The 25374-nt window shown below is 34.1% G+C and overlaps 1 protein-coding gene across 13 annotated transcripts in view; it reads left to right on the top strand.

Annotated features, from left to right (window-relative positions):
- Positions 1-25374, top strand: part of chas (chascon) — a 78049-nt gene that overhangs the window by 6960 nt on the left and 45715 nt on the right. For 2 of the 13 annotated variants that reach the window (XM_074116516.1, XM_074116513.1), the window contains exons 1-4: positions 1904-2130; positions 4291-4536; positions 22947-23116; positions 24477-24656. In XM_074116516.1, coding sequence (XP_073972617.1) covers positions 4416-4536; positions 22947-23116; positions 24477-24656 — 471 coding nt within the window. In that variant the 5' untranslated portion in view covers positions 1904-2130; positions 4291-4415. Of the gene's footprint in view, positions 1-1903; positions 2337-4290; positions 4565-6679; positions 6726-22946; positions 23117-24476; positions 24657-25374 lie in introns of those variants that run through there. The other 11 variants (XM_074116517.1, XM_074116518.1, XM_074116520.1 and 8 more) reach the window with 10 other exon arrangements.

Below are 25374 nucleotides of genomic sequence, written 5' to 3'. Positions count from 1 at the left end.
TGCATAAATTGGTCATAAGATTACTGTGCGAGGGTGGGGTGTAATAAAGGCTTAATAAAATTACTTTTACAATTTTTTTTTCTAATTGTGGGCTAATATTCTCTCTTTAGACGAACTTGCCGAGAGGAAAGGCTAATTATGAGATGACCATATTGCTTAACTGCTGAAGTAATTGTAGACGCATAAATTAGTGCTGTTCCAACTTTATTTGCACTAAAGGGGCGTTATTAATATTTACTTTTGGGACGTAATATATAGTAACATTATACATTATTTTGTGATTTACAATCTTCAGACTAGCAGTGAAAGCAACGTGTCGGCTAGAATGTCCTACATGAATGGCCTTCCAATCTATGTTACAAAAGAATGTTTCTCTTTAATAAACGCTCTACATTCTATCTGCAAGTAATTTCAATAACAGAAGCAATGATAATTAACAAAAAAATTATTTGTTATTTTTTATATATTTTTGCTTTTAATAATTAGCTGATATGTTTGAAAACGTGAGGATGTCGATTAGGTTAGGTTAGTTCAAAGAAAAATAAAAACTACTCCATAATGTAAAATAGTTTATGTTCTGGGCTCTCAAGCGCGATTTTTTTATTATTCTTTTCCAAACGACCGTTAGCTCTGATTGAGTTTAGTTCTGAACTAAAATGGCCCCTCCCCGAAGCAGATTTATAGCGCCTTGAATAGTGATGGCCTCACGTGTTCTAGTCATTCAGAAACACGTGTACGTACACTTACTGGACACGCAGGGCACAATCATCCATTCTCACACCGCACTAATAATACACATTACACAAGGGTCCTGGTGAGAGTGTAGTTACGCATACCACCGCTAGTTCGTCGTGTGCGGCATCCAGGGCAAGTTAAATTAGGTTGCCGCGGATTCTTCTTGGCTGTCCCATCTAAGAAGATTATAAGATAATCCTTACAACAAATAAATCCAATCTATTCCTACTTGAAAGATCTATTGTGGCTTCCGAGACTGAATGCATTTTGTATAAAATATCTGGTGCAAACAATTACAAGGGTGTCGCACATTGCAATTCATCCCATTACATTTTCTTGAAATTTAGCCTACGTACTGAAAAGACTGACTGAAAATTTAGTTAACTTCAATCCACATAATCATCATCATTCATCATTTGGTTCAAACTATAAAATTGTGCTTTTAAGGAAGCATTACCTCACAGGGCACCCACAGGATCTCTCTCTAATTCCAATTTTCGCTATGATAAAACATTCAACCAAAGTACATAATTTATTTTAGGAAATTATATTTAACTACAAACTTGTTAAGAAATTTCATATCTAAATACTATAAAATATTTTAATGTGATAGCACCTTATTTTACCTGATAAGACTGTTTAGAGAAGATCTTAAATTACCTTCTTTTTTAGGAATTCCGCTTAAATATGTATTGTAAATTACTTGAAAAATGTTTTAAATAAAATTAACAGATCACAATTTGACCCGCTAGAGCGGTATTATGGTAAAGGGAATTCACTCTACAATTCAGTTTGTAATAACGTACATCATACTGAAACGACACATTAGAGAGAGGCATACCCTTCCAAGAACCAACAAATAAGTTACAGAGCTGAGGGTATGAAATGAACTCAAGAAGTTTAAAGGCACAGCAGGAGCTGTAATCAGGGATACTTGGAACAAGTGAAAAGTCCTTTCATTCCAGTTTGAGCTATAACAATCAATCAGTTAATTGTTACAGTGCGAACGACAATTGCATGTTACAGATAACTTGGTAGACATTTAATAAAATACTAGGAGAAGTTGAAAGAAGAAGAGAAAGGGGAAGGTGTAAATTGGGTGAATGAGTGGATGCAGGTGTTTGGCGCTCAGAGTGGGGGAACACTCAGAGAGGTCTGACAGACAGCACTCTCTCAGTTCGTAGTGGTTGGTTGCATGACTCGTGTCGTCCTTGCTTACTGTGAGTCGCGCTCCTCAAGGTTTCGGTTCCTTCGCCTCGGCCAGTGTATGTTTCGGTCAGTTGGTGATAGTTATTGTGTTTTCTGAAGGTTTCTTTCAGAACTTTGAGTACTAGAGGTTTCCTCAGAAAAGTTGTTCAAAGTAGGCTTTTTTTCATACCTGAATGTCACCTGAAGGTGATTTATATTTCACTTACGTTCTAGTGGACATAAAACTAATGTGTAAACTGCTCCAATGCTCACTTCCAAAATAACAGTAAAGTTTTTATCAAACGATTAATACCCTTATCATCATTACTAACAAACAACTAATTAAATTTAGAAACAGAGACTTTACAGAAAATTAAAATAGTTCTGTTGAAGCACTCTACGATCTAGATGGAGTAAAGTATCCCACAATAAATATCATAAATATCTTCATTCTTATAGACATAAGATCATATCCGTGTGTTATAAAACATACAATAGTTGGGGACTAGTAATAGCTAGTCAATCCGTGCGATCGGCCCCGTGGATTTAATTGGAATTATATTCATTGGATCAAGTTTAAAGGAAATAGTAATAGTCGGTTTCTAGAACCCCTTCCCAAAATGGCTCTCAATATTTAGTAGCAGAGGTCAATTTTCACCCATTTTTCCGAGCTCAAATCAATTATACAACAGTTTTCCTACACAATCGGCTATTTCCTATGACAAACAATAATAGAAAATCTGCACGATTACTTCAATATATCTATCTATCTAGTTTTACTACATAGAATAAGGGAGAGTAAATAGGGGATTCTATAATTGGTGGCTGATGTAGTGTTGATCATGACTCAAAACCTAAAATCGAATAGAGGAGAAATTTTATTGAAATGTTGAGACGCGACCAAGGGACTCTAAGATCATTAAGGTTCTATCAGCTGGTAGCAATTATTCCAAAACTTGTTCAGCTGATTTTTTTAAAGGCAACGAGAATCAAGCGCTCATGTAAAAAACTGAAACGTTTTAAACATTTTTAGGAAAATGAATTGGGTTTTTGGCTTAGTTCAAACTGAATGTCCCACTCCTCTTCCACTAGATAGTCCTCGTTCGTGCCAATAAATCATATACTTCAATTCTATGTTTGAAAGAAATCCGCTGCAGGCCCTTAGATTTTCTCTTCCTGGTCGCTTCATCTTTTGACTGGCCAAATAAATAGATAAAATTTCACTTTCTTTTATTTTAGATTTTATTAAGAAGTTGCTCCAATGTAAATAACTGAGCCTGAAACACTGTGCTAAGCGGGTATTCAAGCTTGCGCTTCTCTCTCAGTATATAGAGGCCCACAACAGTCAGACGGAAAGAATTCTTGAAACAGCAAACTGTTCGAATTTCAAAATGACCTACTCTGAAAACATCCGTCATGATGCAAATGTAGTACGATTACCTCGGAGAGCAATTGAATCGGTGCTGTGATGTCTTTTAGTTTTCTCGTGCTCTGTACAGACTGTCAATGAACCACCTTGAATGAGACCCATCCTTGACCCTGAAAGCGATTAGATCAAATCCTAATAAACAGATGTAGAGTAAAGTTAAGTTGTACGAAACTGCCAGGTTACGATAGGGGATGGTTTGAAAAAAATGCATGACGGCAATGGGGTGTAGGATAGAGGAAATAATTATTCCTCTCAATTCATTTCTCTGCTGTACTCTTTATAAGAATTACATTTACTTGACGTTGTGGAATTTTATTTTGACTCATTATTGATTTCTTAAATTGAAATTTGACTTTTTAAATGTAGATTGTTAGAAAAAGCACCAAGAAAGCACTTTAGAGGAAAGTGTCACCAATGAGTATAGACTAAAGATATAGATCTACCACAGGTGTGATGAGATGTGTTTTTCAAGATCATGCAGCCATTTTTGAAAAAGTATTCAAAAAAATTCTATCCAGTGGAACTTCCTGATAAAGTATTCTTTGTTTTCTGATCTAGGATCGTACGTTGAAGGGTTATATTATAAAGTAAAGTTATTTCCTTTGGTAAGGGTTCAGGAAGGTATTTAAAATGATTCTTCTGCTTACCACCTACTTCTTCAGAAGTGCCTATAGTCAAATTTTGCAGGAAGAATATTTCAAATATAGACCTGTACGTGTCAATACGTGAATAATTTAAGGGTTTTCGATCCCTAAAATTTAATGGGGGCCGGAATAGAAGTTATAAAATTTCACCTCCCTACGATACCTATACGATAACTACGTGTATATAACAGAAATAGTTCTGTTAGCAACTCTGCTTTTCTTCTAATAGTGTTTTAGAAAGTTTTTTTTTTTTTTTATAATATTATTTACTCTTTTGTTTAAAAAAAACAATAGAAAAAATAAGTGGAAACAAAACTGATCTGCTTTGGAGAGGATGGGAGACTAAGTGCAAATAATTGAGGGGTGAATGGAAATGAGTGCTGTCAGAAGGTTGAGTTGCAATAAGAATTGGTGATGTTATGGTGGTAATACTGATCGTGGGAGGTGAGAATTCCTCTACACAAAACTCGTCAACCACTGTATCTATTGTGTCTTCCGGTTCACAGGTTTCGCCCGAAGATCTGACCATCCAGAAGGAAGGTATGTGAAGTAGACATATTTGGTATTGGTAAGCCATGTTTTGTTTTATTTTATAACTGTTTGCTTGCATGCGTTTCGTTCCACTGTAGACAGGAAACCGGACAAAACATCACGATCGCCTCTCAATTGATACTCGTATTATTATTCGTCTGTGAGGAATCAAGACCTCCGATCCTGTACTCCTCCAGAAACATAAGCCGACTCTTAGATAACGAATCTTAGAACTAATCGAACGATAATCTTAAGAGGAAACAGACTGAACTTCCCCATCTGTTACGACCGAAGATATTGAAGACATTCTCCTCACAAACCCCGAAATTCATCAAGGGAAGAACGGTTTTGCATCCTGTAGTCTACAACTTCTACAGAAAAGATCTGGTACGAAACCCATCATTAGAAGTTTTTCTTAAACCACAACAAGAGAAGGTGGTAAACGCAAAAACACCTGGTTACCAGCTCTGCACCGACTACTATTTATTAGCAGCTTTTCTATGATGCCTTCAAACGCCAAAGTTCATCCTTAAGTATGAATTGTGTGAAGCTGCCCAATCAGCTTCTTCAGCAGAGCGAATTAAAAGAAAATAATTTGTCCCATTAATCAACCTCTTCATCAACTGAAATATCTGTGTGACCGAAAGAACATCCTAATCAAAGAAACTTTCTTTATTGCCCTGGTATGTTCGACACAATGATTTGGCATCTTTATTACAGTCTTTCTATAAAAACTGATGCATATCCCTTCAGAAGCTGGGTTTCATACCAGCTCATCCGAAATATATGCAAGTGTCTCAATTCACCAAATAGCAACGAAATTTCAAAACCGGAAATATTGTTTTCCAGAACGGACTGGGCAGAGCGGAAACGTGATAGTTCGAATGGAGTTATAGGTTGGGCCCCAATCGGATGTCTTTATATGTGCAAGGCCACCAATAAAATATATAACAAAAATGCAAACTAAATAAAAAATATGTCTATTGTTATGAAGATGGAACCGTTGGCGACATCAACATGGCTCTTGTTACGAATCAACTTATTAAATTTTGGCGTGCTCTAACAACATAGCAGTAATATAACATAGTGTGATGTAAGGCAGTTTTTATCCTTGATCACCTGTTAAGTCGTCAAAAGCATTAAAGTGGTGTAAGACGTCATTAAAAAAAATATATTTTTTAAAATTATTTGTTCAGGTGTGTTCTGCAATTCTTTGCCGTTACGTCTAGTGCCCAAATTATTAGTTTCATATTGATCCTTCAAATACGTAGAGGTATATCGGAAATTACTGCTGGCGAAACTCAAATGTATAAATTGACACTTAAAAAATACTGGCCGCAGTTTCAAATTACCACAATATTCAGGAATACTAGTTGGCGGGAAGAATGAGGTTAACAAGTGGCGCGAAGTGTTGGTCCCTAGGAAACGCCAATAAGGAGTGTTGCCTTATGTGTGTTCTGATTGTCTCACAAGTAATTGGTATTCCTGGCGAAAACAGTTCTGTCCTTCAGCCAACCAATCATTGCAGACCTGAGTCCATGTCGCTCATTTCTAATTATTTTCCCAAGGATTGATTATTATTATTATTTTTTAGATTAAACATTGTCATTAGAGAGAAACATTTCAAATTTTAGAGTTTTTTAAAACAAATCTGATTTAAACACTTAAACGACTTTCTCTTTTCACAGTTTTACGTAATTAAATTTAATTCAATATTAGAGACATTCCACGAATACGATAATGCCTCGATTTTACATACTACAAAATCATTCTTTTAAGGAAAGGTGACGTCATAGTTTCCTCGCATTGCTCTGGTTTATTATCTGACAAAATTTTAGACGAAAAGTATGAAGAAGTTTAAAAAAAATTCTTTGGAAACAGTTACTAGAGTATAACCATCGGATGCATCTGAGAGCTATAATTCCGTATAAAATCTTCATTTTTTGTTCTTCTCTCCCCTGCAGTCCAGACCTATCCAGACACGGCTTCAATCCATTTTCAGCTTTCTTTACCTCGAGTACCACTCTTTCGAAAATAAACTATATACGCTTCTAAAGTCGCTTCCATTTGGCAACTTTTCATAACTTCCATTTCTACTTTTTTCAATACTTTGAGATGGACTCATTTATCCCCTCTGACGTATTTTTTTTAGCTTACGTAGTGCCAACTTACTCAACGTCAACTCTGAACTTGTTAAGGTATGTACATCAGTACTTATAAATGTAGATTCATACAAACTGATATCTTCCGCAATGAAACATTTTTTATGTAATTCAAGATAGCAAGCTACATTAAAACTGTCCGGTAGGACAGTTGTATAAGGATTGATCGTCAAAAAGTGCACGAAAAAGCGTAACGTTAAAAAACACCCAACTTTGACAATTTTTTTCTCTTTTTCTATAAAAGATAAAATTCCCAAATTTTCTTTAAAATATAGGGCAAACCCTCCTTTATAACTGTAATTTTTTTGCAACCACCCAGACCTAATAGATTTCGAGAAAAAAGTTGCCGAAAATGAGCAAAAACGGCATTTTCAGAAATTGTTGTTGTTGTTGTTGTTGTTGTTGTTGTTGTTGTTGTTCTTCTTCTTCTTGTTGTTGTTGTTGTTACCTTTTTTGTAAACAACGTAGCGCCTAAACCCGTGAACTGATTTTCATGAATGAGGTGTCAATCGATTCGGAATTTTATGTAGATGTGCCTTTTGGGGGTCTCGACGCTGTACACCGAATTAGAGAGGAGTTTGCCCCCTTTATGTAAGGCCCCCTTCAAAATTATTATTACTAATTACTCTGTAAATCTTAGTCCGATTTTGATAAAATTTGGTAGGATGATAGAGTCAGGGCTCCCCTACGTAACATTAAAGCGGCGATCTGCTCTTACACTAGTTAAGGGGAAGTATAGCAATCGTTTCAAATTATCGACAAGTGAACTGATTTTCATGAATGAAGTGTCATTCGAATCGAAATTTTGTACAGATTTGCACTTTAAAAGTCTCGTCGCTACGCCTTATATGGAGGGGAGTTTGCCCTACCCAAGTACGGCCGTTTCTAAAACCATTATTACCAATATTTCTATAACGCTTTGTCCGATTTTGATAAAATTTAGCACGAAGAAGTGATTAAAGCTCCTCTACATGGCTGTGAAGTGCCATCATGCTCTTTCACCTACTAAGAGGAAGTACTGAAATCGTTAAAATTATCAATGGGTGAAACTATTTACATTAATGAATTGTCGTTCGATTCAAAATCTTTGCCTCTTTGCCTTTTAGGGAGAAGTACTGTAATCGCCCGTTTATTTTTCTTACTCCTCTTAAAAGGAAGGTCTGAAATCGCAGTTTAAATTTGCTTTTTACGTACAAATACCTTCCTATTTTATTAAAACTGTCCGGTAGGACAGTTGTATAAGGATTGATCGTCAAAAAGTGCACGAAAAAGCGTAACGTTAAAAAACACCCAACTTTGACAATTTTTTTCTCTTTTTCTATAAAAGATAAAATTCCCAAATTTTCTTTAAAATATAGGGCAAACCCTCCTTTATAACTGTAATTTTTTTGCAACCCCCCAGACCTAATAGATTTTGAGAAAAAAGTTGCCGAAAATGAGCAAAAACGGCATTTTCAGAAATTGTTGTTGTTCTTCTTCTTCTTCTTCTTGTTGTTGTTGTTACCTTTTTTGTAAACTACGTAGCGCCTAAACGCGAGAACCGATTTTCATGAATGAGGTGACATTCAATTCGGAATTTTATGTAGATGTGCCTTTTGGGGGTCTCGACGCTGTACACCGAATTAGAGAGGAGTTAGCCCCCTTAATGTAAGGCCCCCTTCAAAATTATTATTACTAATTACTCTGTAAATCATAGCCCGATTTTGATAAAATTTGGTAGGATGATAGAGTTAGGGCTCCCCTACGTAACATTAAAGCGGCGATCTGCTCTTACACTAGTTAAGGGGAAGTATAGCAATCGTTTCAAATTATCGACAAGTGAACTGATTTTCATGAATGAAGTGTCATTCGAATCGAAATTTTGTACAGATTTGCACTTTAAAAGTCTCGTCGCTACGCCTCATATGGAGGGGAGTTTGCCCCACCCAAGTAAGGCCGTTTCTAAAACTATTATTACCAATATTTCTATAACGCTTTGTCCGATTTTGATAAAATTTAGCACGAAGAAGTGATTAAAGCTCCTCTACATGGCTGTGAAGTGCCATCATGCTCTTACACCTACTAAGAGGAAGTACTGAAATCGTTAAAATTATCATTGGGTGAACCTATTTACATTAATGAATTGTCGTTCGATTCAAAATCTTTGCCTCTTTGCCTTTTAGGGAGAAGTACTGTAATCGCCCGTTTATTTTTCTTACTCCTCTTAAAAGGAAGGTCTGAAATCGCAGTTTAAATTTGCTTTTTACGTACAAATACCTTCCTATTTTATATAAAAAGGCTTTCTCAAAAAAATTGTTATTGAGGATGGTTTGGGGACCGCAACTATAATCATTCTTTAAAAAGATCTCTCCAGTGGTAGTTACGGTTCCTACTTAACACCTTATCAGGTTATAATGTTAGAATTGCTTATTCCAAATTTAAAAAAAACAGTAAAGCAGATATGTAACTTAGCAAAATAGACAAAAATGAAAATCTATCCAAAAGGTACAAAAATCTCCTTAACAAAAACTTACAGTTTAAAAAGTTAAGTATAAGGGTTGATTAAACGCCAAAAGGTACACAAATCAGCAAGTACCCAACATTTCATTCAAGCTTAGTTGATATAATTTAAGTAATTTTGCTGCATTAACTTTTCCTTCACATTTTTTAGAATTTATTAGATGTCACAGAACCTTATGCTGGCCATTTTCATCTACAAAAAATTTGTTGAAGTAGCACTGTAGATTGACTGTAATATCTATTAATCTATAATAATCAAACTATTAATTACAGGTTAAAAAGAAAACGTTATAAAAAATAAAAAAAATTACGAGGCTACAAAATTTAAAAACTTTTTTAAAAAAATGCTTGCACCAACATACATCAATGATTTCCATTATTTTATTTTTAATAAAAATCGTCTGTTTAAGTTCATTCTTCGATTAAAGTAATTGTTACTTTATGTAGTAGTCAAACGTTTATAATAACAGGTAATAATTATCTGGCTTTATAGAAAATAATATAGTTTTCTTCAATCACACTCTCAATGTAGCTGTTCTTCTCACAATGTTATAATATGTTATGTAATATAAAATAAATAAGTATTGCATACTTTTAGGACAGATAATTATTCCAGTATTTTACTGTAAGTAAAATTAAATTACAATTGAGAAATGAATAATTGTTGAATAATCTACTTGTTATTAACTGTGTGTTATTTGTGCTCACGAATATTTCGGTTAGACGAATTCAAGTCTGAAATATTGTTTTAAATCCTCCGTGATTCAAATTTAAACAGTAGCCGACTCTAACTTTGTCTTTTTCTACTTTAACATGCATGTATAAGATGTGACAACTTCAGAATAAAGGGCATATTAAAGATAAATCAGAAGAATAATAATTATTTGGAATAGAGTTAAAATAAAGTACCTATTTAAAAACGAAGATATAATATACATTTTATCATAATTATAACCAAATAATATTATGAACGAACTGGCCAGCATAAGGGTCTGTGACATCTAATAAATTCTAAAAAATGTGAAGGAAAAGTTAATGCAGCAAAATTACTTAAATTATATCAACTAAGCTTGAATGAAATGTTGGGTACTTGCTGATTTGTGTACCTTTTGGCGTTTAATCAACCCTTATACTTAACTTTTTAAACTGTAAGTTTTTGTTAAGGAGATATAAAAAGGCTTTCTCAAAAAAATTGTTATTGAGGATGGTTTGGGGACCGCAACTATAATCATTCTTTAAAAAGATCTCTCCAGTGGTAGTTACGGTTCCTACTTAACACCTTATCAGGTTATAATGATAGAATTGCTTATTCCAAATTTAAAAAAAACAGAAAAGCAGATATGTAACTTAGCAAAATAGACAAAAATGAAAATCTATCCAAAAGGTACAAAAATCTCCTTAACAAAAACTTACAGTTTAAAAAGTTAAGTATAAGGGTTGATTAAACGCCAAAAGGTACAAAAATCAGCAAGTACCCAACATTTCATTCAAGCTTAGTTGATATAATTTAAGTAATTTTGCTGCATTAACTTTTCCTTCACATTTTTTAGAATTTATTAGATGTCACAGACCCTTATGCTGGCCATTTTCATCTACAAAAAATTTGTTCAAGTAGCACTGTAGATTGACTGTAATATCTATTAATCTATAATAATCAAACTATTAATTACAGGTTAAAAAGAAAACGTTATAATAAATAAAAAAAAATACGACGCTACAAAATTTAAAAACTTTTTTAAAAAAATGCTTACACCAACATACATCAATGATTTCGATTATTTTATTTTTAAAAAAAATCGTCTGTTTAAGTTTATTTTTCGATTAAAGTAATTGTTATTTTATGTAGTAGTCAAACGTTTATAATAATAGGTAATAATTATCTGGCTTTATCGCAAATAATATAGTTTTCTTCAATCACACTCTCAATGTAGCTGTTCTTCTCACAATGTTATATATATGTTATGTAATATAAAATAAATAAGTATTGCATACTTTTAGGACAGCTAATTATTCCAGTATTTTACTGTCAGTAAAATTAAATTACAATTGAGAAATGAATAATTGTTGTTGAATAATCTACTTGTTATTAACTGTGTGTTATTTGGCCTCACGAATATTTCGGTAAGACGAATTCAAGTCTGAAATATTGTTTTAAATCCTCCGTGATTCAAATTTAAACAGTAGCCGACTCTAACTTTGTCTTTTTCTACTTTAACATGCATGTATAAGATGTGACAACTTCAGAATAAAGGGCATATTAAAGATAAATCAGAAGAATAATTTGGAATAGAATTAAAATAAAGTACCTATTTAAAAACGAAGATATAATATACATTTTATCATAATTATAACCAAATAATATTATGAACGAACTGGCCAGCATAAGGGTCTGTGACATCTAATAAATTCTAAAAAATGTGAAGGAAAAGTTAATGCAGCAAAATTACTTAAATTATATCAACTATGCTTGAATGAAATGTTGGGTACTTGCTGATTTTTGTACCTTTTGGCGTTTAATCAACCCTTATACTTAACTTTTTAAACTGTAAGTTTTTGTTAAGGAGATCTAGTATACGGCTTCAGAAGGATGTACGGTTCTCTTGTCCAACAATTGGCGATTTTTGTGGGTGTTGTTAAACAGATCAGCCAAAGTCCAATACTATTATTATTGTTAAGTGCATTTTCATACTAAAATTTGTCTAATTATTCTAATATTTTTGTCTTAAATTGCTACTCTAACTCCAACATGATTACTGTAATTAAAGTAATCAATGAAGGAATAATTATACTGATTTTACGACATTTATTACTTAAAATTACCTAAAGTTGCTTTCGTCGTGTTTTAATGAATATGTTTTTGGACAAGTAACTTGTTAAAACAATTTAACGTATAGGTTAAATTATGTTACTGAATTTTGTCATTCACCAAATGAGACTATAATTTTTTCTTTATTCCTTGCCTGTATGTCAAGAAATATACTAGAATAATAAGCTAAAGCAATTACATATATTCCTCTTAACATAACTATCAAATTTCATCAGTTAAAAATGGTTGTTGGTAAGTAGAGAGAATGTTCTCTGTAATGGCTAATTCAAATTATTCATCAAACGATTGATTTTAAGTTAGTTTACTGGTTCATAAGTTTTTATGAATGAATGGCTGTTGCTATTCTTTCTAACTTGTCTATACGTCTTCCCTTCCTTCCCGTATTTAATAGCGTCATTGTGATGTCGATATTGTGCGATTGATGACGATGTTCGATAAGGTGGTTTGCGTAAGTTATCTGTATTGTGTTTGCACGAGCGGATGTGTTCTTTATCTCTCGCTCTGCCCAATTCAGATATTATTACAGCCTGGAGAAACCAGTTTGAAAATATCGATGTGGTTATTAGAGGTTGTTAGTTTCGATAAGTGTACTTATCCTGTTTTCCAGTGAGTTATTTCTTAATGCGCTTTTGAGGCCTATATACTTTTTAAAGTAAAAGATTAAAACTGTCCGGTAGGACAGTTGTACGTATAAGGGTTGATCGTGCATGAAAAAGTGTAACGTTGAAAACTATTGACAATGTTTTTCTCTTTTTCTTTTGTTATAGATAAAACTCCCACATTCTCCTCCTTTAGGGGTATCTTTAATTTTTTGAAACAACCCAGAACAAATAGATTTTGAGAAAAACATTGTCGAAAATGGGCAAAAACTGCATTGTCAGAAAATGTTGTTGTTGCCTTTTTGTAAACAACGTAGCGTCTAAACGCGTGAACTGATTTTCATGAATGATTCGATTCGGAATTTTATGTAGATGTGCTTTTGGGGGGTCTCGACGCTGTATACCGAATGGGAGAGGGAGTTAGCCCCGTGTATGTGTGGTTCCCTCCAAAATTAGTATTTTTATTAACTCTGTAAATCTAAGCCCGATTGTGATGAAATTTTGCAGGATGAATGGGTTAGGGCTCCCCTCTGTAACATTTAAATAAAGGCCCATTTTGTAAACTGTTATTTTTTTTTATTTTTTATTTTTTTGCCGGCGCATCGACGTCTATGGCCATTAGCGCCCACCACACATTATCTCTTTTCTTATTCAATGGCCACTAGAGCTGGGATGGTACCTATTGGCCGTAAACTGTTATTAATAATATATATGCTAATCTTCACCCGACTTTGATCAAATTAGGCAACTTTTAAGTTCCATCCTGCTGTTTACACCAGGCGAAGTAAATCAGCCTAACAATCAAGGAAAAAAAAAAGAAAAATCTTTCCAAAAAGTACAAAAATTTCCTTAACAAGAACTTGCAGTTAAGAAAGTTAAGTATAAGGGTAGATTAAATGCCTAAAGGTCACAAATCAGCAAACCCAACATTTCTTTTATACTTCTAGTATCATATTTTTTAGAATGTATTAGATGTCACAGACCCTTATGCTGGCCACTTTCAATAACAAAATATTTGTTAGTGTACCTTTTGGCGTTTAATTAATCAACCTTTATACTTAAACTGTAAGTTTTTGTTAAGGTACATCGTTTTCGATGTAAGTAAAAGTGTCTGTTTCATAATATTTAAAGTATCTCTTATAAAATAAGTAAAGGTTGGTAATGTCAAGGGGAACTGAGACGTGCTGAGGATATCAATTTTGTGACTTGCAATAAGTGGATAATATGTGTTTAGATTTTATTGTGTGTTATCAAGATTCATATTATTTTTTATTATTGTAGCTGGCAGTTGTGAGAGTGCATTTGCAGGTGATGTACAATAGTAAAGTTAATGACTGGTCCAATACCTCGTATGGCTTCTGCAATGGAATTGACTCTAGTCTGTACAATATTTGCCCCTTAGAAGCATAATAAACTGGAATTTGAAAAAGTAGAGCGAGTCTTCTTGCCCTGTTTAATGGCCGCCACAGCAGTTCGATAGAATGTGCGATATGTAAGATGACAGTCCAATAGAAAAACAGGCGCATTCCCCCCCCCCTCTAACTGAAAGAATCTCACTCTTACCTTCCCTCAGAGCTGTCAAATTATGGACAAAGAAACTTTAATTTTCCCTCTTGATCTCAATGTTGAGACTCTATTTCTTTGTATTAACAATTCTTCATTGTTCTAACTGGTTGAATGATACTCCTCTGTCTGCTTACAAATCTATTGTGTTTTTCTTGTTGCCTTTATTGGTTTACGTATTGTTACAAAGATAGTTTTGCTTGAGATATTTTTTAAATGGTTCTATCTCAAGATCGGAATTACGTGGCAGTTTACCTTTACCTTAAGAATATAAAAATGGGATGAGAGAATTACTCATTTTACTGCATTCAGCTTGTGATTGATGTTTTTAGAACTGAACAGGGGACGCCATTGAATTCGATCTATCTAAGGACAACTTCTAGAGAGAGACTTCAGCGTTAACTTCATCAACGTGTCAGAAAGAAAACTCGCTACTTTCATTACTTCTCTTCTCTTGCAGATTTTCCGTTTTTTACTTGAAAATGCAAGTTCCAATTTTCCGACCGACTAATTGATTAAGTAAGTGTTTTTTCTATTTTTACGGAAGGGATCAACTCAATAAAGCCAATTAGTAAGCAGAGATTATCGCATGCACAACTATTTCAGTTGTAATGTAATGCAGGTGGGTTATTGAGGTGCCCACTCCTACACAGGGTGTGCCACTGTTGGAATTCCAAAACAATCTGGGCATATTATTGTGTGAAAGTGACGACAGCTGACTCACAAAATGTCAAGGCTACACCATACTTTCCCAACCACTCTGAAAATATTATTTCCATTGGTAGTTTTATTTAATTAATTTTCTTTATACATTTCTCTTGCTTCTGATAAAAGTATCTGAGTAACCTTAATTTTATTTTATTTTTCAATTTTCGCTTTTCATGAATGAATTGTCATTCAATTAAAAATTTCTCTATAATAAATTATAACAATACAAAAAGAGATATAGATGTTTGAAATTTGAACGAAAATGAAAACTACCAAAATTTAACCTTCAGTATCTCAGTAACTATCATCACTAGAACATCGCAATTAATGACCATTATAGAGCTAACTTTTCTCTAAAATTCAGAAAAGGATTCATTAAAATCGGTACGAAAAGAGATATAGAGGTTTGAACTTTGAACGATTCGCAAAAACTTTAAAATTTAAGCTTTAATATCTCACTACCTATTATTTATTACTAGAACATTGCCCGTTAAAGAACTAACTTTTCTCTACAATTAAGTAAAGGATTCATTAAAATCGGCACAATACTAAGAGAGATATAGACGTTGGAAATTGGAACGATTTGCAAAACTTCCAAAATTTAACCTTCAATATCTCACTACTTAGGGTGCGTTCCACTTAGCGACCACAACGACCAAAACCTACCTTCAGGCGTTCCACTTGGCGACCGCGGTCGTTGTGGTCGTGGCGAAAACGTCACTAATGACGTCACTATTTTCGCTCACGCGAAGCCCACAACGCCCCATCTATAGAGCTGGGTCGAAGTGGGCGTTCAGAAATATGGCGCAATTTTTGAAACAAAATATGGCGACCGAAAAAATTATCTCATGTAAATGAAAGTATTATTTCATGTAAATAATCTCCTTAACAAAAACTTACAGTTTAAAAAGTTAAGTATAAGGGTTGATTAAACGCCAAAAGGTACACAAATCAGTAATTATTTATTTATTTATTTTTTGTAGACTTTCGAGAAACACATTCTATTAAAACTGTCCGGTAGGACAGTTGTATAAGGGTTGATCGTCAAAAAGTGCAAGAAAAAGTGTAACGTTGAAAAACACCCAACTTTGACAATTTTTTTCTCTTTTTCTATAAAAGATAAAATTCCCAAATTTTCTTTAAAATATAGGGCAAATCCTCCTTTATAACTGTAATTTTTTTGCAACCACCCAGACCTAATAGATTTTGAGAAAAAAGTTGCCGAAAATGAGCAAAAACGGCATTTTCAGAAATTGTTGTTGTTCTTCTTCTTCTTGTTGTTGTTGTTGTTACCTTTTTTGTAAACAACGTAGCGCCTAAACCCGTGAACTGATTTTCATGAATGAGGTGTCAATCGATTCGGAATTTTATGTAGATGTGCCTTTTGGGGGTCTCGACGCTGTACACCGAATTAGAGAGGAGTTTGCCCCCTTTATGTAAGGCCCCCTTCAAAATTATTATTACTAATTACTCTGTAAATCTTAGTCCGATTTTGATAAAATTTGGTAGGATGATAGAGTCAGGGCTCCCCTACGTAACATTAAAGCGGCGATCTGCTCTTACACTAGTTAAGGGGAAGTATAGCAATCGTTTCAAATTATCGACAAGTGAACTGATTTTCATGAATGAAGTGTCATTCGAATCGAAATTTTGTACAGATTTGCACTTTAAAAGTCTCGTCGCTATGCCTCATATGGAGGGGAGTTTGCCCCACCCAAGTAAGGCCGTTTCTAAAACTATTATTACCAATATTTCTATAACGCTTAGTCCGATTTTGATAAAATTTAGCACGTAGAAGTGATTAAAGCTCCTCTACATGGCTGTGAAGTGCCATCATGCTCTTACACCTACTAAGAGGAAGTACTGCAATCGTTAAAATTATCAATGGGTCAACCTATTTACATTAATGAATTGTCGTTCGATTCAAAATCTTTGCCTCTTTGCCTTTTAGGGAGAAGTACTGTAATCGCCCGTTTATTTTTCTTACTTCTCTTAAAAGGAAGGTCTGAAATCGCAGTTTAAATTTGCATTTTACGTACAAATACCTTCCTATTTTATATAAAAAGGCTTTCTCAAAGAAATTGTTATTGAGGATGGTTTGGAAACCGCAACTATAATCATTCTTTAAAAAGATCTCTCCAGTGGTAGTTACGGTTCCTACTTAACACCTTATCAGGTTATAATGATAGAATTGCTTATTCCAAATTTAAAAAAAAACAGTAAAGCAGATATGTAACTTAGCAAAATAGACAAAAATGAAAATCTATCCAAAAGGTACAAAAATCTCCTTAACAAAAACTTACAGTTTAAAAAGTTAAGTATAAGGGTTGATTAAACGCCAAAAGGTACACAAATCAGCGAGTACCCAACATTTCATTCATGGTTAGTTGATATAATTTAAGTAATTTTGCTGCATTAACTTTTCCTTCACATTTTTTAGAATTTATTAGATGTCACAGCTGGCCATTTTCATCTACAAAATATTTGTTCAAGTAGCACTGTAGATTGACTGTAATATCTAGTTATTTATAATAATCAAACTATTAATTACAGGTTAAAAAGAAAACGTTATAATAAATAAAAAAAATTACGAGGCTACAAAATTTAAAAACTTTTTAAAAAAAATGCTTACACCAACATACATCAATGATTTCGATTATTTTATTTTTAATAAAAATCGTCTGTTTAAGTTTATTTTTCGATTAAAGTAATTGTTATTTTATGTAGTAGTCAAACGTTTATAATAATAGGTAATAATTATCTGGCTTTATCGCAAATAATATAGTTTTCTTCAATCACACTCTCAATGTAGCTGTTCTTCTATATGTTATGTAATATAAAATAAATAAGATATGCATATTTTTAGGACAGCTAATTATTCCAGTATTTTACTATAAGTAAAATTAGGGAGACTAAATTAAATTACAATTGAGAAATGAATAATTGTTGTTGAATAATCTACTTGTTATTAACTGTGTGTTATTTGTGCTCAGGAATATTTCGGTAAGACGAATTCAAGTCTGAAATATTGTTTTAAATCCTCCGTGATTCAAATTTAAACAGTAGCCGACTCTAACTTTGTCTTTTTCTACTTTAACATGCATGTATAAGATGTGACAACTTCAGAATAAAGGGCATATTAAAGATAAATCCGAAGAATAATTTGGAATAGAGTTAAAATAAAAATTACCTTAACAAAAACTTACAGTTTAAAATGTTAAGTATAAGGGTTGATTAAACGCCAAAAGGTACACAAATCAGCAAGCACCCAAAATTTCATTAATTCTTCATTAATACTTAAGTAATTTTACTGCATGAATATTCATTAATATTTTTTAGAATTTATTAGATGTCACAGACTCTTATGCTGGCCACTTCATTTATATTATTTTTTTGTTATAATTATGATAAATCACATATACGTACATGCATGTTAAAGTAGAAAAAGACAAAGTTAGAGTAGGCTACTGTCTTGAATTCGTCTTACCGAAATATTCGTGAGCACAAATAACACACAGTTATAACAAGTAGATTATTCAACAATTATTGATTTCTCAATTGTAATTTAATTTAGTCCCCCTAATTTTACTTATAGTAAAATACTGGAATAATTAGCTGTCCTAAAAATATGCATCTTATTTATTTTATATTACATATATACAACATTGTGGGATGAATACCTAGATTGAGAATCTAATTGAAGAAAACTATATTATTTGCGATAAAGCCAGATAATTATTACCTATAATTATAAACGTTTAAATACTACATAAAATAGCAATTACTTTAATCGAAGAATGAACTTAAACCGACGATTTTTATTTAAAAATAAAAATAAAAAAATAAAATAAACAAAATCATTGATGTATGTTGGTGTAAGCAGTTTTTAAAAAAGGTTTTGAATTTTTTAGCCTCATAATTTTTTTTTATTTTTTATAACGTTTTTCTTTTTAACCTGTAATTAGTAGTTTATTATAAATAACTAGATATGTCAGTCAATCTACAGTGCTACTTGAAAATATATTTTGTAGACGAAAATGGCCAGCATAAGGGTCTGTGACATCTAATAAATTCTAAAAAATATGAATGAAAATTAATGCAGTAAAATTACTTAAATATTAATGAAGAATTAATGAAATTTTGGGTGCTTGCGGATTTGTGTACCTTTTGGCGTTTAATCAACCCTTATACTTAACATTTTAAGCTGTAAGTTTTTGTTAAGGAGATTAATAAATATCCAACTGTTGCCACAAAAGACATTTTAATTTTATTTAAACGTAAATTTTATAAATATTCCACTAAAATGTAATATAAAAAATTGAATTATATATATTCTTTTAATATAAGTCAACTTTACCAATAATTAATAGTTTATTATAACTGCTTATAATCGGGGTTAAAATTAAAAAATAACCTCTTCAAGCTTCTGACTTATTTTCGAGGCCGCCATATTATGTAATGTTTACATGAACGGTTAAAACGCCCACAGTCCGTTCCACTTGGGTTTTCGATCGCAACGCTCGCAAGCAAGTGGAACGGGCAAAATCGCGGTCGTGAGCGTGGTCGTTGTGGTCGCTTAGTGGAACGCACCCTTAGTATTACTAGAACATTGCTATTTATACCAGTTATAAAGCTAACTCTTTTCTACAATTCTGTAAAGGATTCATTTAAATCAGAAGAATACAAAGATAGGATACAGGATTAAATTTTTAAGGATTTTGAAAACTTCCAAAATTTAACCTTCCATATCTCATTAACTATCTCCTTAACCAAAACTTATTGTTTGAATAGTTATGTATAAGGGTTTTTTAATTCTTTTACCCTTAACTATATCTTTGAATGAATGCTTATAGTGGCAGTCGCCAAAGAATCCTTAAAATCAATTTTCTTGAGGAAATGTTTTGAAGGAAGGTATCAAAGTGCGAATACGTTTTTGTTCTTAAGTGTAGTAAGAAATGTTTAACGACGATTAGTGCACTTTTCTCTAAAAGGCAATGAGAAATAAAGCGTTTTCCAGCTCGTCCCTGATACCTCAGCAATCTTGTCTCTAAACCTCGATCCAGTGATCGCGTCTTGTTTTCTCCAAAATAGCCTTACTCTAATTGAGATATGTCAATGGAAGATAAAAGTGAATACAACATTTACTTTAACCAGAACAAAAACGCCCTCCATCCATTTAAACGGAATATCCATCTTATCTGCCAACAATTATCCCCTCTTGGACTGTTCGTGGACAAAAGACTCATTTCACAGATGACTTAACCGAATTCAAAAATTGTCATCTTCTTCTCTGTGGATTGTTCGGTAACTTCCTTAAGTGGTCACTCAGTCTCTAATAAAAAAACCAATACTTTTTCCTTTGGCAATTCATGACTCCTGGCACACTCTTAACTCTTGGCACTCATTGCGTCCATAGGGCCAGTAATCATTCTAAATGTATTTATCAAAGGATATCATTCAAAGAAACTCTTGTTTTCTTAAATATTTAAGAAAACGGCGGCAACCGTTTTATTAAACTTAAAATACTGTTTACGTAATAAACAATCACTTTATTTGAAAAAACATTCCGGAACATTAATTTTCGTTTGTTAAAAGATTTTATTTAAGAACACTCTTCCGAATTCGTCAGTGGAGCAATAAGATTAGTAGGAAACGTTTTTATCACTCGTTCAATAAAATTCATTAACGCTATGGAATTGGTTGGTATTGTAATTATATAGAGAAGATAAATTAGTATTATAATAATTGGAGTAAAAAGAAGTCGTGTAATAAGATTATGAATGTACTTAAATACTGGCTATATAAAAGGATTTATTTGGCTTCTCTGGACGTTGTAGGTGTGTGTTTAAAATTATGGTGCGGGGTAGGGGTTCAAGGACGTAGAACAAGGTAACAAGCACTTGTTGTGTGTGTATACTCAAGTATAAAGTTCTGCGAGAGTTCCTCTCCGTGTTAGTGAGAGAAGCTCCTATATTAAACTACGGCTCTGGATTCATGAACTTAATTTTCATCCTCTTGCTGGCCCCTTCGGCGCGACCAATTTATTGTCACCATCTAGTACTGCAGCAGGCTCAGTAAGACGGAAAGCTAAGTTGGCAACATCCTCATCAGATAATGGCAATTGGAATTGTGTAGGTATACCAAACTATTGCATATGAAAGTGCACGCATAATGGCCCACATGACGCCAAAATCTGTTTTTTGGCTGAGGAATTAGTACGAGCAAGTTTTGTGCGTTATATAGGACAGCTGAAGAGCATTGAGGTTGAACTGTATGGTGCATCAACCAAATGCCGTCGGTGGCTGCATCCAGCCGAAATGCGAGTTCTCTTTGGGAAGAGGATGGTCCCTGTACCAATTAAGATTGTGAGATATTCATTACAGACGAGTGCAAAGTTGATACTCACAAGAGCTGCGCAGTTGTGGTATACAGGCGGGCGGGGCTGGGTGCAGTCATCTGTGAAGCAAAGTTCAAGTTAAACAGGATATTACGGGGTGATAATCACATGGAACAACTGGCTTTACTTAAAACTCTGGAGTGTGTAAAAACACATGGAGAGACCAGATTTGTTTCTTTCAGGTTGAATTCTGATTCACGTGTGACCATAGATTGCATAAAAAATTACAAGCTTTTCGCGAATGTTGGGTATGAACGCGCGGCTAATGAACTAGGTACAATCATAGCTTAACTCTTAACTTAAAGAGCAATTTTTGTCTAAATGAAACAGAAACTTTACATACACAGTATTCAGTGATTAATGAAGGCAACTGTTAAAAAGCTCAAAGCCTCAACAAAAATAACTACATAAGAGAGTGTACGAGCGTTGCGAAAAAGAATGTGTTCAAAAAAGAAAAAAAAAGTGGACTTGGAAGAGGACGAGGTAAGCAAAGCGAGACAGAGGATGTTGAATTGGCCGTGTAAGGTTCACCGATTGAGTACCTTCACCTTGAGTACCTTGAGGCACCTTCCAAGGGTCGGCCAACTGTTTCCAAACAAGCCAAACTGCTTCTTGACATTCACCTTAGGCTCTAAATGGCGAGCTCTCTGCTTTGTAAAATAGTTACTACATGTCGCTCCAATCTAACAGTTTTCACTCGAATATTAATTTTATGCTCACTTCCACTTACATGAGCATGAGGACAATTTTTCCAACTGCATTTCATCGAAAATTTAGCTTGGACCAGACTTGTGCAGAATTCACAAACTCTTTTTGGCCCTTTAGTTTTACCCTTCACAACTTAATAGACAAAAATAACACATTTGCAAGTAAAATGCCTTGACCTCTTATGGCTAATAGAATCGACTTCGCCATGTGTGAAGTTCGATAATGTGTGCAGCGCCTCCTCCACAATAAATCAATCGGCGCACAAAATCAAAATTCTTGCCGAGAGATTCGTTTTCGGTCAGCATTTAACAAAAATGGCTTATAGCTAGTGCCCAAAGCTTTCTCATGGCCAACCTGGGTGTAAAGTATACTGAATTATGCCAATACGCCAAAAGGGTTAGCTGCATCGTAAGTGATGGCTTCCTATTTACAGATGTTATCGGCTAAGTTACGGTCCAGTCACACAGTGATTTAAAAAAAAAAAAAAGAATAAAGTTGTGACGAACTAACTTTACACAACTCAACAGAGACCATATTCTGAGACAAAGAGTCTCAAAATCAATATTTCTGGTAAATCTCATTATTACAAATTTGGCTCGATATCGCAATATTTACATTTGTTAGGAATAAAAGAAAGTAAAAATATTTTAAGAGTTGAAAAAAACCTTCCATAAACAACTTTGTCTAATGAAATATGTATTCCAACTAGCCAGTAGCTATTCATTTTTGCGACATTTGGCTCCCATTCACCAACATTTAGCAGATTACCAAATAAAAATAAATGATTAGGTAATGTTATACTACACTAGTGTAACACTACACTCTCTCTCACACAAATACGTACTCAGTGTTTTACACACTTCAATGTTGTTTCCCGTAGAAGTTTGTTAATAGCTGGAATTGACATTCTAAAGGCATGAACATTATTGATGAAATAGGTTCTTGATGTGTTGCAGAAGAGTGGGTAACAAAGAAAAAGGTAGAGGTGGTGACGAAGCGGCAGATCGCGACGCGAGTGCAGCGCGAGGTGCTGTTGGAGGACGGCAAGGTGGTCCAGGATTCCGGGCCTAAGGTCACCACAACCACCACCGAAGACACGCAAAAGCAGGAATCAGAAAACACAGAAGTAAGTGTCGATTCTTCATAGAAACCAGTAGTTGTGGTACAAGAAATATTTTGTCATTTTAGTCATTGGATGTACATTTTCAATGTTGTTGTTTAATATATAAGGTTCTATAAGGTTTTTAAAAGGGGGACAGGAAGTCTGGGACTTCAAACAGAGCAGAGGAACAATTGATAGTGAACAGAGTGCTTTTCTCAAACATTAAAAAAATGGAGCGTTTTCGGTTACAGAATTAGATTATCTTAAAGGCTGGGGAAATGTCGTAGTCGCAGTATTTGAAAAGCAAGATTGAACTGTCAATAACCAATGTATGGTTGAATTCCCAAGATTAGGAGAGAATAAAGAAAAACTTTTGGCCCATCCTATAAACTTTTTATCAAATAAAGTTTAAGGAACAGAGGAATATTTCTGCTACAATTTTCTAATTAAGTTGCCCTAATTACGTTAGCAGACTCTCAGCAGGCTGCTGTACTCGAAAGTACATCTTATCCTACTCCGATAAAATTAGCTATAAGTGAAACGTTGAAGAAATCTGCCGCTTCTCACTTAGATTTGAAAGAGGAGCTTCTTTACTTTTGATTATTTTTCCCCTTTCTTTGGGCCTTATAAACCCGCATATCTGGTCTGCTTCTTATTGGACAATTCGCAATATTAACAGCGTGTGTTGGGATCAGCTCGGGTTTTGCCTTCTTAGTATGGATACCATAAATTTTACTACTTAATATAATAATTACTATTTTACTTTAAATAAATGAGAAAGGGATTATATTAATAATGAGAGAGTGTTGTTTATGTGAGAGAGGAGTGTTAAACTTCCGAGAAGCGCAGATAAAGGAGAAGGAGATGCTGTTTGTGGATATGCCTGCTCAGAATAGGTCAGAGACCTTAATCGCAAGAAATTTAGAGGAAAACTTCATCTTCATAACAAATTCATACATTCTGTAAGAAACAATGTATCAGTACCTGAAGGCCCGTTTCCGGTATTATGGCATTTCATTTTCTAACAATATCGAAAAATTAAAGGCTTGGTTGATTTATTTTATTAGGAATTATTACGTAGACGTGTAAATAGCCGGAGAGTATACTCGTACATGTAAAATTTGTTAGGGAGTATATTTTTAGATCATATTATTTCTTTAAGTTTGATAGGTAAGAGGATTTGTAATGCATCTCATTGGTAGGTAAGATGGAGGAATGTGTATGTAAGTAGGAGAAGTATGGGGAAGATAGTAGGTTAGCAGGGCGCACATCTAGAATACTGCCGGAGCTGGTTGATGTGTCTACCTGGGGCTCCTGTCATATAGTGCAATCTTTACTTTTCTATAAACAGAATACAAAACATGCTATTTGTGTATTGTTGTAGCATCATGACATGGGAAACGGAAGTGGCGGGCAGGATGGGGGCAGGCGGCCGCTTGAGGATGAAGGCAGTGCTGCCGAAGTCTTAAAGGAAGTGCGCGAAAAGAGAGTCACCACGCGTCAGGAGACTAACGAGACTGTGGAGACGGAGGACATCAAGCACCTGGGCGACATCTCTGACGAGGTTAGCTTCCGTTATCTACTCGTTGACGGCACTCAGTCTATTCAATGCACTCACGCATTATGCTCTCATAACATGGTTCAAGTTTATTTGCATCCTCACTGAAAGTATTTTTAAAAATATAATTTCCACATTCTCTTAAAATAAAATAATGGAAAAGATGGTTTTAGTTGTCGTGTAAAATTCATCTGCAACTTCAAGATGAGTACACGGATCGCAGATTTTAATATTTGAAACTTCTACTATATGGTTGGTATGTTATCCTGAATTTCCATTACTTACTCGAGTGTTCGGCGGTTTGTTAGTCTGTTGATTGTTATCAGCAAGACAAGTAGTCTAGGTATTTTATTGATATTATTTTTGCTTTGGAAGTAGGTTCTTTCTCCTCTCCTCTTCTGCTCTGCTGCGGACACTTTTCTTGCCACCTTTTCTATGATCTAATTTTAAGGAAGATATCTAACTGCAAAATTAATTTTAAACCTAAATAATTAATCTTATTAACTTATATTAAAATGTGCGTGTTGGGATCAGCTCGGGTTTGGGGGCTGCCTTCCGGTTTAATGGTATTACTGTGAGTTTTGGCACTCAGCTCCTTGTTATTTGTGAATTTTCTGCCCAGTTCAACGGCACAACTAATTTGCCCCGTCAAATTGTAAATGTGGCAACCAGAGAAGATGATGTCATCACTGCTTCAGGAAATCCTCGCGTGAAATGGAGAAGG

This window comes from Rhodnius prolixus, unplaced genomic scaffold, assembly GCF_049639745.1.
Source record: "Rhodnius prolixus isolate KJV_2025 unplaced genomic scaffold, Rpr scaffold_13, whole genome shotgun sequence".
NCBI lineage: Eukaryota > Metazoa > Arthropoda > Insecta > Hemiptera > Reduviidae > Rhodnius > Rhodnius prolixus.
This window is presented reverse-complemented; position numbering and strand designations above follow the sequence as displayed.